This window comes from Arachis ipaensis, chromosome B07, assembly GCF_000816755.2.
Source record: "Arachis ipaensis cultivar K30076 chromosome B07, Araip1.1, whole genome shotgun sequence".
In the NCBI taxonomy this organism is placed as follows: domain Eukaryota; kingdom Viridiplantae; phylum Streptophyta; class Magnoliopsida; order Fabales; family Fabaceae; genus Arachis; species Arachis ipaensis.
Genome location: NC_029791.2, coordinates 6561688 through 6573591, shown reverse-complemented (window position 1 = coordinate 6573591; position 11904 = coordinate 6561688). Strand labels below are relative to the sequence as shown.

The following is an 11904-nucleotide window of genomic DNA, read 5'->3' as shown; positions in this document are numbered from 1 at the left end:
TAAAAAATTGATTTTGTTGATATAAAATTTAGACAAATACTATTATAAAGGTGTGATTGATAACACATAAAAAAAATCTTATATATTTAAAATGGTTTGATTTTAGAATGCATAAATTTTTATGTTGTTTGTTTAACTTAATTTGGTGTTTTTTGATGAAAACACATGAATGGACAAATTAGTGATCATGCTAAATAGACAAAAAAAAAGTTAAAATGTATTTTATTTAATATTATTAATTGTTATAATCATTAGTAAAAATTAAATAAAATAAATTTTAACTATTTTTTATTAATTCATCTTGATTATCAAATATTTCTGACAAACTAGCTACATTATTACTAGAGATTTTGCCAATTATTTTGCATGATATCAATCTGTCAGTTTTTAATATTTTTTTTTAAGTAACAGTATTATTAATGAATAAATCTAGTAATACTTTGTTTGACTTAGTCACTAAAAACAAAGGTCCTCAGGTCCAACTCTCGAAGCTACAGTGATAGTGTGATACACAAGCAAATCATTAAACAAAAAAAAAACTACACGTGCAAAGGATGCTCCATACTATACATTAAATATACTTTTATCTTTTTTTCCCAAAATTAGAAACCAAATTTAATCCTTAACCTCTAAATGAATAAGTCACTAAAAAAACGAACTTTTTATTTTTAATATGAAGAAAGGATTGGTGTATATCTAAACTATAGGGGTGTATGGTGATTCACTGGCATATGATGGCTGTTCAAGAGAAATCAGACCGTCCGATTGGATGTACTGAAAACTCTGGATCCGATTTGTGTACTGACAGAAAACTCTGGATCCGATTTCAGTATCCATAAAATTCTGCAATAAAAATCCTGGTCCGATTTCAGAAAATCTTGGTTCCGATTTGTGCCCCTCTCTCTCTGCAATGAAATCGAGCGGTCCGATTTCTTCCCACTAAAACAAAAAATTGAACGTCGCCACAACCGTGTATATCTCCCTAATACTCCATAATTCAGCATAACTCACATGTCAACCTCATATTAAAAATAGGAAAAGTCTAGGGGCCAGCAACTTTTTCAAATTCTGGCCAGCATGTAACCAGCAAGGAAAAGTGAGCCATTGGATGAAATCTCACACCAATCTCACACCATTAAATCCATCATTGATAGCTATTTGATGGCTACAAATACCAAAAGTTGCTGGCTCCCTAGCACTTCTCATAAAAATAATTAGCCCTAAAAAAACTTCTAAATGAATATGATAAAATTATGCCATTTAAGTTATAATTTATTGGTCATTAAATATATTTTTTAACATCTATATTATCAATACTATGTATTCCATAATAATATTAAAATTTCAGCCATTTTATCTAAATAAAATAAAAATTGATATTTATTATATAACCCTAAACTGAAAATGGTTATATATTTGACGTCTTTCTTAATTTATAAGTGATGATTTACTAACGAAGATAAATAGACATAAATCATATTAGGCTAATGAATTTTTAGAATTATACATAAAACTCACTAACCTAACATGATTTATATTAAAAAAACAAACATTTGACGTTATTCTGTAAAACTCAAACGAAACATAAAAAACATAAATTATGTATAATATTTCCATAAAAAAGTAACATTAATAAATTTATAACAACAAAATATTAAACAATAATAAAAAAATAAACATGAATTTTTTAAATTTTAGTCATATAACAGAAGTCTTAAATTTATCAACAAACAGTATAATCTCTCCGTATTCATCTTAAATTTGTCAACAAATCTCTCTATACTCATATAATCTCTCTATACTCATCTAGATATCACAGTTCAATTCGTCCTATCTTTAATAAAAAAAAAATTAAATAAACAAACAAAAGTCTTAAATTTTTTTTTTAGTAGATAATGGATGTAACATTTACTAGCAAGCAATGAAAATAAATCTGTTTGGGAAAATAATATTTTTCCAAGAGAGAAGGGGGGTTTATTTTCTGTTTTAGGCACTAACAAAGACATCCAGGTATCAAAGTCTTAGAAATTTCATATTTATTTGTACAGACAAATACCAAAGTTTCACATTGAGATCAATGTGGGGCTAAAGAAGAGAGACCCCTCCTACATTATAGGCACACATACACATGTTACATATATCACAATCTTCCAAACACCCTTCAAATCTCACACCATAGGAGTATGGTGTATAGTGTATGTTATTGAATAATCCTAAGTCACACTATTTTTTTTATTTTCTCATTTTTGTTTCCCATTCCTTCCTTCTTCACTCCTAAAAAGAATTAAACTTGTTTAGGAGGGAAAGAAGGGAGAGGGGGAACAACAATGGAGGAACAAACACAACATCATCAATATCATAGGAAACAAACTAGTAGTTTTGGAGATTCCAAGATTGTTCCCCCCTTGGTACTTGTACAGCATTGTTGTTCTTCTTCTCTTTGGTTCTTGTTCTTCTTCATCACCATAACAACCATTTTCATCACTACTACCAATGCTCAACAAGCCTTTGATTATGGTGATGCACTCTCAAAGAGCCTCCTTTACTTTGAGGCACAGCGTTCAGGAAGAATTCCTTACAACCAGCGCGTCTCTTGGCGTCACCATTCCGGCCTCACTGATGGTCTAGAACAAGGGGTTAGTTAGTTACGCCAATTTCTAGTTCTAGATTTCTAGGTGTTTGTGATAATTCCCAAGTTGAAAATTGAAGTATATATGTTCTTGCTTTTGAAGGTGGACTTGGTTGGAGGGTACTATGATGCAGGTGATCATGTGAAGTTTGGATTGCCAATGGCTTTCACAGTGACAATGCTTTCATGGGGTGCCATTGAATATTTGCAACACATTTCAGATGCTGGTGAGCTTCAACACACTTTGGAGGCTATCAAATGGGGCACTGATTACTTCATCAAAGCTCACACCAGCCCCAATGTCCTTTGGGCAGAGGTATCTTAATACATATATACATACATACACACATATATACTCTTCAAATTCCTCCGGTTCGATAACTGTTTCAGGACAGAAAATACAGACGTTGAGGCAGTATAAATAATGTAGATACAGAAAATCTATCTGTGTCTTTGTATTTCTGTCTCGAGACAGTTTCGGACTAGTTTGGTTCAAGAGATTCAAGATTGTTGTTGTTGGGTTTTGAAGGTTGGTGATGGTGACACAGACCATTATTGTTGGCAAAGGCCAGAGGACATGACTACCTCAAGGCAAGCATTCAAGATAGATGAGGAAAAACCTGGTTCAGATCTGGCTGCAGAAACAGCAGCTGCCATGGCTGCAGCCTCAATTGTGTTCAAGAACACAAACCCACATTATTCTCACCTACTCCTACACCATGCTCAGCAGGTAGCTACTTTTGGTTCTGATCCTGCTTCTCTAGAATTAATTTAGTTGACTAATCTCTAGTGATTAATTAATCAGCTATATATATATGTGCTTTAGTTTTCTGCATTAATTAGTATGGTCTAGGTACCATAATATGTCATTATCATTTTTAGTACGTAATTAAATTAAAATTAATGTTATGTATCTGGATACATACACAGTAGGGTAATAATTGAAGGGACTATTGAATTGAATGTGTTGTGGTGCAGTTGTTTGAATTTGGGGACAAGCATAGAGGGAAGTATGATGAGAGTGTTGGAGTGGTGAAGAGCTACTATGCGTCGGTGAGTGGTTACAAGGATGAGTTATTGTGGGCAGCCATGTGGCTGTACAAGGCCACCGACAGTGAAATGTATTTTCAGTACTTTATTTCAAAGGCTCACTCTTTTGGTGGCACTGGTTGGTCCATTTCTGAGTTCAGCTGGGATGTTAAGTATGCTGGTCTTCAACTCCTTGCCTCAAAGGTAAATTCTTTCGGGTACTCATTATCGTATTCTGAGCCGACATATCACTCGTCCACAGTAAAACAAGGGTGGATCGATGATCTGATCTGTCGACTTAGAATACGATAATGCTTAAATAGTACTGCTAACAAAAGAAAAAGTGTTTTACTTTTCCCTTCAATCACTCTATGATAATGCCTGATGTCTCTTCCTTCAAGGCATTGAAATTAAGTCAAATGTTGTATAACTGTGTTTGTATTTTACTTGTTTTTCAATCCTACTTTTCTTCAATTTTTAAACTTTTTATTTGTATGTGTGTTTCTGTTAATAGTGACCTATTTCTCTCTAGCTTAGTCTAACATCTTTACTTTTCTAATCTAAAAATATAGGGGTTAAATCTTGTAGCACTTTATTTTAAAAAAGTCACCTGTGGAGTATACACTAGTTAAGGTACATTATCTATATATGGTTGCTAATACCTAAAAAGTGTGTACACATGAACAATGTCATGTGCAGAGTTTGAAAGCTTTTGCTTTGAATCACACTACAATCAAAGTGATCTGGCTTGTGGTTGAGCCTAGATTTGTAGCTCAATGACTCACTTTACCCTTCAACATAAAAATTTTCTACTTAGCCTCCACAATAATAATAATACAACTTAGTTAAAAAATAAACAGAAAATTTCATACACATAACAAGAGAAAGCTTTCACCTGAGTAATTTAGTATTTACCACATTACTGCATTATAAAAAAGACTATTTTTTTTTATAAATTTCATTTTATGTGTATGTACCTTATGAATTAATAATGGCATATCTAACTGATATGCTAATACCATCAAAGTGTGAGGTCAGAAACTGCAGTTGTGTGGCCCACCTTCAATGCTAACTTAAGATTCACACATCACATTTTTGTTTTGTTTTGTTTTTATAATCAGATGGAATGAGTTTCATCACTCCTAAATTGTTGGAGAATAGCTTTCATACATAAGATTTGCTAATATTGAACAATATTTCTAGATAATTCACAGCACAAGAAACAAAAAGAAAGAAAAAAAAAATGTTAACTATCAAACTATTGATTGAACCATGCTACATACACATGGCTCAGAACTTCACATGTGCTGCTCTTGACCCACCCTGTTTCTTGGGTCTTGTTGACCTACCTTTGAACACATTCAATGAGAAAAATGAAGTTAGATATTTCAATTTTCTAATTTGAAAAAATAAAAATAAAAATTAGTGGTTAATTTGAAGAGTTTTAGGCTTATTAGTCCAATTATAGAGAATATTATTAAGTACCGAGATAAAGTTAGTGCATCATACACTAAGAAAATCCAATAGTATAAATTTTAATATAGTTTTGCACCGATAACTTCTATTAAATTTATACTATTGTATTATCTTGGTGCATGAAACACCAAATTTTAATTCAGTACTACATATGGATCATAAGAGTTGCAATTATTTTTAATCTTACAATAGTTTCGTTGTATTTGTTGCAGTTCCTAAACCAAGAAAAACACAAGAAGCATAGTGATATACTTGAGCAATATAGATCAAAAGCTGAGTACTATATATGTTCATGTCTAAACAAGAACAACAATGATAGCAATGTCCAAAGAACCCCAGGTGGATTGCTCTATGTAAGACAATGGAACAACATGCAATATGTTTCAACAGCTTCATTCTTGCTCTCTGTGTATTCTGATTTCCTCAAAAGCACAAACCAAAATCTAAATTGTCATGGTGGCACAGTGGATCATGAAGAGATTCTAAGCTTTGCTAAGTCACAAATTGATTACATTTTGGGCTCAAACCCAATGAACATGAGCTATTTGGTGGGCTATGGGCCAAGGTACCCTAAAAGGGTGCACCATAGAGGTGCTTCCATTGTGTCATACAAGGAGAATAAAGGGTTCATAGGGTGTACACAAGGTTATGATAATTGGTACAATAGCCAAGAACCTAACCCTAATGTTCTTGTTGGTGCATTGGTTGGAGGGCCTGATTGGCAAGACAATTTTGAAGATCAGAGGAACAATTTCATGCAAACTGAGGCTTGCACATATAACACTGCCCCCTTAGTTGGTGTTTTTGCAAAGTTATTGCATATAGAGAACCAGAAACTGGTTCAGGATTGTAGCTCACTCTTGGTTGCATCCTTTTAAATAAAGAAATATATAGAGTACATTAATACAGCATATGTTACTCATAAGCCAATTAAAATTTTTTTCTTTTCTTTTCTTTTCTTTTGTCTTCAAATTTTTCATATAGATGAGTGATTTTTTATGTTTTAGCTAAGTTTTTGTGGCTGCAAATGTAATTTCATTGTAAACAAAGTTTTAAATTTGTTGATACTACAGTCAACAGATTAACACTCTGTCCATGCCATTAATACATAATTCTACTCTGATTTTTTCTTTGGTCAAAAGTTGCATCCTTCAAGGAATCATCATTAGCATATTGCTGAATTAGTTGGAACATAAGAGAAGGTCAACAAAGCAAAAATTTAATGGATTAAATGAATTGGTCTGTGAATGGTTCATTTAAGAATTAAGATACTACTTTCTTTTTATTTTGCTACTTGTGGCATTGACAAAACATGTTTTGCTAGTATATACAATTCTGAGCACTCACTGTAGTTTATTGCCACGTGTTATGTACCCAACATTGAAATTCAGGCTGTAAGATATTGAAAAAGTGACAGGGACTGCAGTATATCAGTAATTTCTAGGAACTAACCATGACCAATAATAGGCCCTGACATGTGACAATATAATATCTTAACATTAATATAAAAATCCCAAGCACAAATCTCTAACATGTTATGCACTTATTACATTACATTTTCTGTATAATACTATTTCTACATTGACCCTAGTCTAATATAGAATGAAGTTGCAATTGTAAACTGCAACACTAACTTTAATCAGTTGAGTTCTGCAACATTCCAATGATAAAACATGGTAAATGAGGAAGGAGTTTCATCACCAGCACCATCATCAACCTCTAACAACAACAGAAGATGGAGTTACCATGTTTTTTGAGTTTTAGGGGAGCAGACACAAGAAAAGGCTTCACAAACCACTTGTATTCTGCTTTAAAGGATGCTGGGATCATAGTTTTCAGAGATGACAAGATTCTTGAAGTTGGAGATGTCATATCAGAAGAACTTCCAAGAGCAATCAAGGACTCACTCTCTGCCATTGTTATCCTCTCACCAAAATATGCTACTTCCACTTGGTGCTTGGAGGAGCTTCACTGCATTCTTGAGTCCAAACTTGAAGTTTTCCCAATCTTCTATGATGTGGAAGCATCAGATGTTAGATACCAAAAGGGAAGTTTTGCTGAGGCCTTTGAGAAACATGAGAAGAGGTATGATGGAGATAAGGTTCAAAAATGGAGAGATGCCTTAACACAAGTTGCTGGTTTAAGTGGTTGGGGCTCCAAAAAAAGGTGAGCATCACATACATACACACATATTCAGAATTTTGTTGCTGTTCTCAACAATTTTGGCTCTCTAACAGGAGGATATAACCTATAGTTTCGACAAAAAAATTTATCAATTTATTTGTTATTAGAATAGGAAAAGTTTTGATGGCATTTTAAAAATTAGGTCTTAGAATTCTGAGTGGCTCTCTGCATAATCATGTTGCTGCATGCTTACTTGTTAATTTTTTTATTGAATCTCACTTTAGGTAGCCTATTAGAAAATTTCATGTTAAGTTGGAACCTTTTGAATATGGTATTGAACCTCAAGAATTTATCCTAATGCAGAAAATCTTGTATTGTTTTGTCAAAGTTGTGTGCAATGCAATGGAAACTACAGCTAGAAGAAAATCAGCAATATGTGCTTTTAAGAGTTCACTCATCATGTGAATGCTACATTATTGTTGGAAATTAAGATATAATCATTTCATTCTTGGAACATACATATTCTTTTTGTTCTATTATTTATTACTATTCATGCTTGGTCCATGTTAGATTATTTTTCTCTTATGCAGGTTGGAAGCAGAACTAATTGAAGAAATTGTCACAACTGTTTGGACAAGGCTGCAACCTAAATTGCCAACATTTAGGGATGGATTGGTTGGAATTGATAAGAAGCTAGAAGACATGAACTCACTTTTAAGACCAGATGTAAAGGATGTTCGCTTTATAGGCATATGGGGCATGGGAGGCATAGGAAAGACAACTCTTGCTAAAGTCTTGTATATGAAAATTCGAAGAAAATTCGAAATTAGTTGCACCCTTGACAATGTTAGAGAAGCTTCCGGTCAAAGACATGGCCTGCTAAACTTGCAAAGAGAACTTCTTAGTAAGCTGAAAATTATGGACACAAAGATAGAAGATGAGTATCAAGGAATAGACACTATTAGAAACTTTCTCTTCAATAAAAAGGTTCTACTTGTTCTTGATGATGTAAGTGATATGAGCCAATTAGAGAATTTAGCAGAAAAGGAATGGTTTGGTCCAGGGAGTAGAGTAATAGTGACTACAAGAGACATGCAACTGTTGACGTCTCATGGAATATCAGAAAAGTATGAGATTGATTTCTTGAACCATGAAGAATCCCTTCAACTCTTTTCAAGGAAAGCCTTTAAGAGAGATGAACCTCCAGAGCATTTTCTGAAGCTGTCGAAAGCCGTGATCAAATATGCTGGAGGCCTTCCTTTGACACTCAAGCTTCTCGGCTCACTTCTTTGCGAACGAAGTGTGTCACAATGGAAGGAGGTTTTGGAACAGATAAAAGAAGTTCCTGAGAGTGATAGTCTTCATAGGACACTTGGAATAAGCTATGATGGACTACCGAGGCGATATAAAGGACTATTTCTAGACATTGCTTGTTTCTTCAAAGGGTGGACTAAAGATCAAGTGAAACAAATACTGAATGATTGCGGCCGTTATCCTCCAATTGGAATCGAAATTCTTATTGAAAAATCACTGGTAACTTATGATTCAGGGGTTCTGGGGATGCATGATTCACTTCAAGACATGGGAAGGAGTATTGTCTTTGAAGAATCTCCTGAAATTGCTGGTAAACGTAGCAGGTTGTGGTCTTTGGATGACATTGATCATGTGCTAAGAAAAAATAAGGTGATAAAAACTCTTTATGAACTTTGTTTATAAGTTCTCCAAGTCACTGCTAATTTTCATCAATAATCTTTACCAGGTAAATGAATCAACACAAGGCATAGTACTCGAATTATGGCATTTGCATCATGAAGCTCGCTGGCACCCTGAAGGGTTCTCAAATATGGAGATCCTTAGACTACTTATCTTGTCAAGTAACTTGCACCTTCCACTTGGCCTAAAATGTCTATCTAGTGGATTAAAAGTCCTTGTATGGAGGGAATGTCCCTTAAACGCTTTACCACTTGGAGTCCCTCTGGATGAACTCGTTCGCCTCAAAATGCCTCACAGCAATCTAAAACAACTTTGGAATGGAATGCAGGTAACTCAAGATGTGCTAGCATAATGCTTAATGAAGCTTCAAGAAGCTAGTCTTCTTGTTTTGCTATCCTTTTCTTCTTTTTTTAATAACTTTCTATGTTTTGATGATCAGTACTTTGCTAAGATGAAATCCATCTATTTAAGTCATTCTCTAAGCCTGACTAGCACTCCAGATTTTACCGGAATCCCCAATCTGGAAATACTGTATCTTGATGAATGCATAAACCTGTTTGAGGTTCATCCATCTCTTGGAAAGCACAGAAAGCTTGTCAAAGTGTCATTAGCTGACTGCAGAAATCTCAAGAAACTTCCAAGAAAATTGGAAATGGAATCTCTGAAGTGCTTAGACCTCCATGGCTGCACAAATGTCAGAAAGCTTCCTGAGTTTGGGGAAAATATGATACATCTAGAGGAGCTCGATTTGCGCAACATCGCCATAGCAGAATTGCCTCCTTCTCTTGGTCATGTAACTGCTCTTCGCACTTTGAATTTAGAGAGTTGTCAAAATCTCATTTGCTTGCCAAAAACTTTTGGCAATTTGAAATCTCTTACAAAGCTCAATATCTGCTGTTGCTCAAACTTCTCTAAGCTGCCGGAGAATTTAAATGAAAATGAAGCATTAGAATATCTTAATGCAAGTTTAACTGCATTAAGAGAAATACCTTCTTCTATTGTTCATTTGAAGAATCTTATGTGGCTCATTATAGCTGGATGTAAAGTTCAGGAAACTTCCAACTCATGGAACATCATTCAACCAATAGCACAGATATTCGGCTTCAAGAGTTATCATCCACCGATTTCAATGAGCTTGGTGTTGCCTCCTTCTATATCAGGTATGAGAATGTTGAAGGAATTGATTGCCAAAGCCTTGTGTCATTGCCTGATCTTCCACCAAATGCAGCACATGTTTACTTGTACAATTGTCCTCGCCTCGAGTCATTGCCTAAGCTTCCACCAACGGTGCAGCGAGTAGATGCATGCCAGAGTGTTTCACTGAAACCTTTATCAGATCCAGAACAAATATGGAGTCTATTGGAAGCAATTGACTTAGAGGTCTAATTATACATGCTTTTCTTTCTGATAGTTATCTTGTTAAGTAATTAGTGTTTAACATGAGAGTTTCTTTATAACAGGAGGTGGAGGATCCTGATTCTTCAATGAAATTCTCTCGGTTTCGGCCTATACTGGAGATTCCTGGAACAGAACTTCCTGCATGCTTTCAGAATGAAGATTATTTTGTGCCAGACAAACAATTTCTAGAACATTTTGGAATTCAATTCGAGTCAGCCGTATCAATAATCCTGGAAATACCAGAATCTTGTAGTCAGAGTGAATTTTGGGGAATTGCTGTATGCCTTGTGATAGAAGGCAATCCAGAATCTGCACCATTGCAGTACTATGATGGCCTATATTGCTTTAGTCAAGTTCATAGTGCTAATTCTGAGGAAAAACAGGAAATCAACATTGAAGATGCTGAATGGATTAAGTGGATACCAAACTATAAATGCCCTCACATTTTGATGTATTATTATCCTGTTAACTTTTGGCAACATGATGAAAACAAAGTTAAACTAATGTTTTATGCTATAAACAACAATGGCACAGGGAATAAGATGATGATTGAGGGGAGTAATAGTAAAAGATGTTCCAAAATAAAGAAGTGTGGTGCACGTTTGGTATCTAAGATGGGTGCTGGTTATGTGCAGAAGACACCAAATCCATACAGGGAGGAAGGATTCCCACCTACCAAAATTCCCAAAGTTACACCTGAAGGAATGTATGTAGCCACTGCTTATGCAACGACTCGCATAAGATAACTAATGCTTCTTTCAATGTGTATTTTATATTCCAATATGGATTCTATACAGAATTACAGATAACTGATTTGGTAGTTGATTTTTGGTGTACAAGTAGCATGATTGTACATACTTATCTCCACGAAAACATTGTTGGAAAGGTTAATGTTTGCTTGTTAGTTTGTCAATAAAAGCAGTAGTTTTAAAACATTTATGTCTGCATCAAATTAGGAGGAGTAGCCAAGTTGAAGCATATATCATGTATTCATATTAAACCTTTATGTAGCCAAAACTCCACTAACAAATCACAAGTTGAAACTGTTGCTGTTTCTATTAAAGTGTAAATCTGTCTAGAAAGCTGAAGCTTTGAAGGTGGTGGTATTATTGTAGATTTGTTGCAATGATGTCCAGAATTTTTGGCTTTCAGGGCATGCTTTTATTTCCAATTTTTTTTCTAATTAAAAAGATAAAAAAGAAAGCATGAGAATGATACTCACAAACACTACAGTCATGTTATTCTTGAAGAAATCGATTCCATGTTTGGTCACTGGTCAACTACAGTCAGTCAACATAAATTCCTTGATCATCAAACAGTTCACAGCTCATAACCTGATTCAATGAATTGCCACAAGAGTCCAAGTCCTTTCTTCATATCATGGATTTAAGTTCAGTTGTTCACTCTTTTTTTTTTCCCTTAAAATATATTCAGACTTTTGCATTTTTTTTCCCTGTACAGACTTTGCCTTTTCTTACAATTATTTCCGACACAATGACTCAGTCAAGCGCTTTATACAATTATACATTTGATTT

General features: G+C 34.3%; 2 protein-coding genes across 2 annotated transcripts; both read left to right on the top strand.

Moving 5' to 3' along the window:
• On the top strand, positions 2072-6089 carry LOC107609994 (endoglucanase 11). Its single transcript, XM_016312061.2, has 5 exons — positions 2072-2636; positions 2733-2945; positions 3159-3359; positions 3608-3862; positions 5347-6089. The coding sequence occupies exons 1-5, from the start codon at positions 2328-2330 to the stop codon at positions 6010-6012; spliced, it is 1644 nt and encodes a 547-aa protein (XP_016167547.1). The 5' UTR covers positions 2072-2327; the 3' UTR covers positions 6013-6089.
• Positions 6667-11304, top strand: LOC107609711 (TMV resistance protein N-like). Its single transcript, XM_021107170.1, has 6 exons — positions 6667-7300; positions 7849-8941; positions 9018-9299; positions 9411-10131; positions 10200-10351; positions 10432-11304. The coding sequence occupies exons 1-6, from the start codon at positions 6870-6872 to the stop codon at positions 11113-11115; spliced, it is 3363 nt and encodes a 1120-aa protein (XP_020962829.1). The 5' UTR covers positions 6667-6869; the 3' UTR covers positions 11116-11304.

Excerpts from the sequence above, each read along its gene's own strand:
- LOC107609994 (XM_016312061.2), top strand. The coding sequence starts at position 2,328 with ATGGAGGAACAAACACAACATCATCAATATCATAGGAAACAAACTAGT. Across the intron at positions 2,637-2,732 it reads CTGATGGTCTAGAACAAGGG|GTGGACTTGGTTGGAGGGTA; the intron begins GTTAGTTAGTTA and ends TTGCTTTTGAAG. Across the intron at positions 2,946-3,158 it reads CCAATGTCCTTTGGGCAGAG|GTTGGTGATGGTGACACAGA; the intron begins GTATCTTAATAC and ends TGGGTTTTGAAG.
- LOC107609711 (XM_021107170.1), top strand. The coding sequence starts at position 6,870 with ATGGAGTTACCATGTTTTTTGAGTTTTAGGGGAGCAGACACAAGAAAA. Across the intron at positions 8,942-9,017 it reads ATGTGCTAAGAAAAAATAAG|GTAAATGAATCAACACAAGG; the intron begins GTGATAAAAACT and ends AATCTTTACCAG. Across the intron at positions 10,352-10,431 it reads TGGAAGCAATTGACTTAGAG|GAGGTGGAGGATCCTGATTC; the intron begins GTCTAATTATAC and ends TCTTTATAACAG.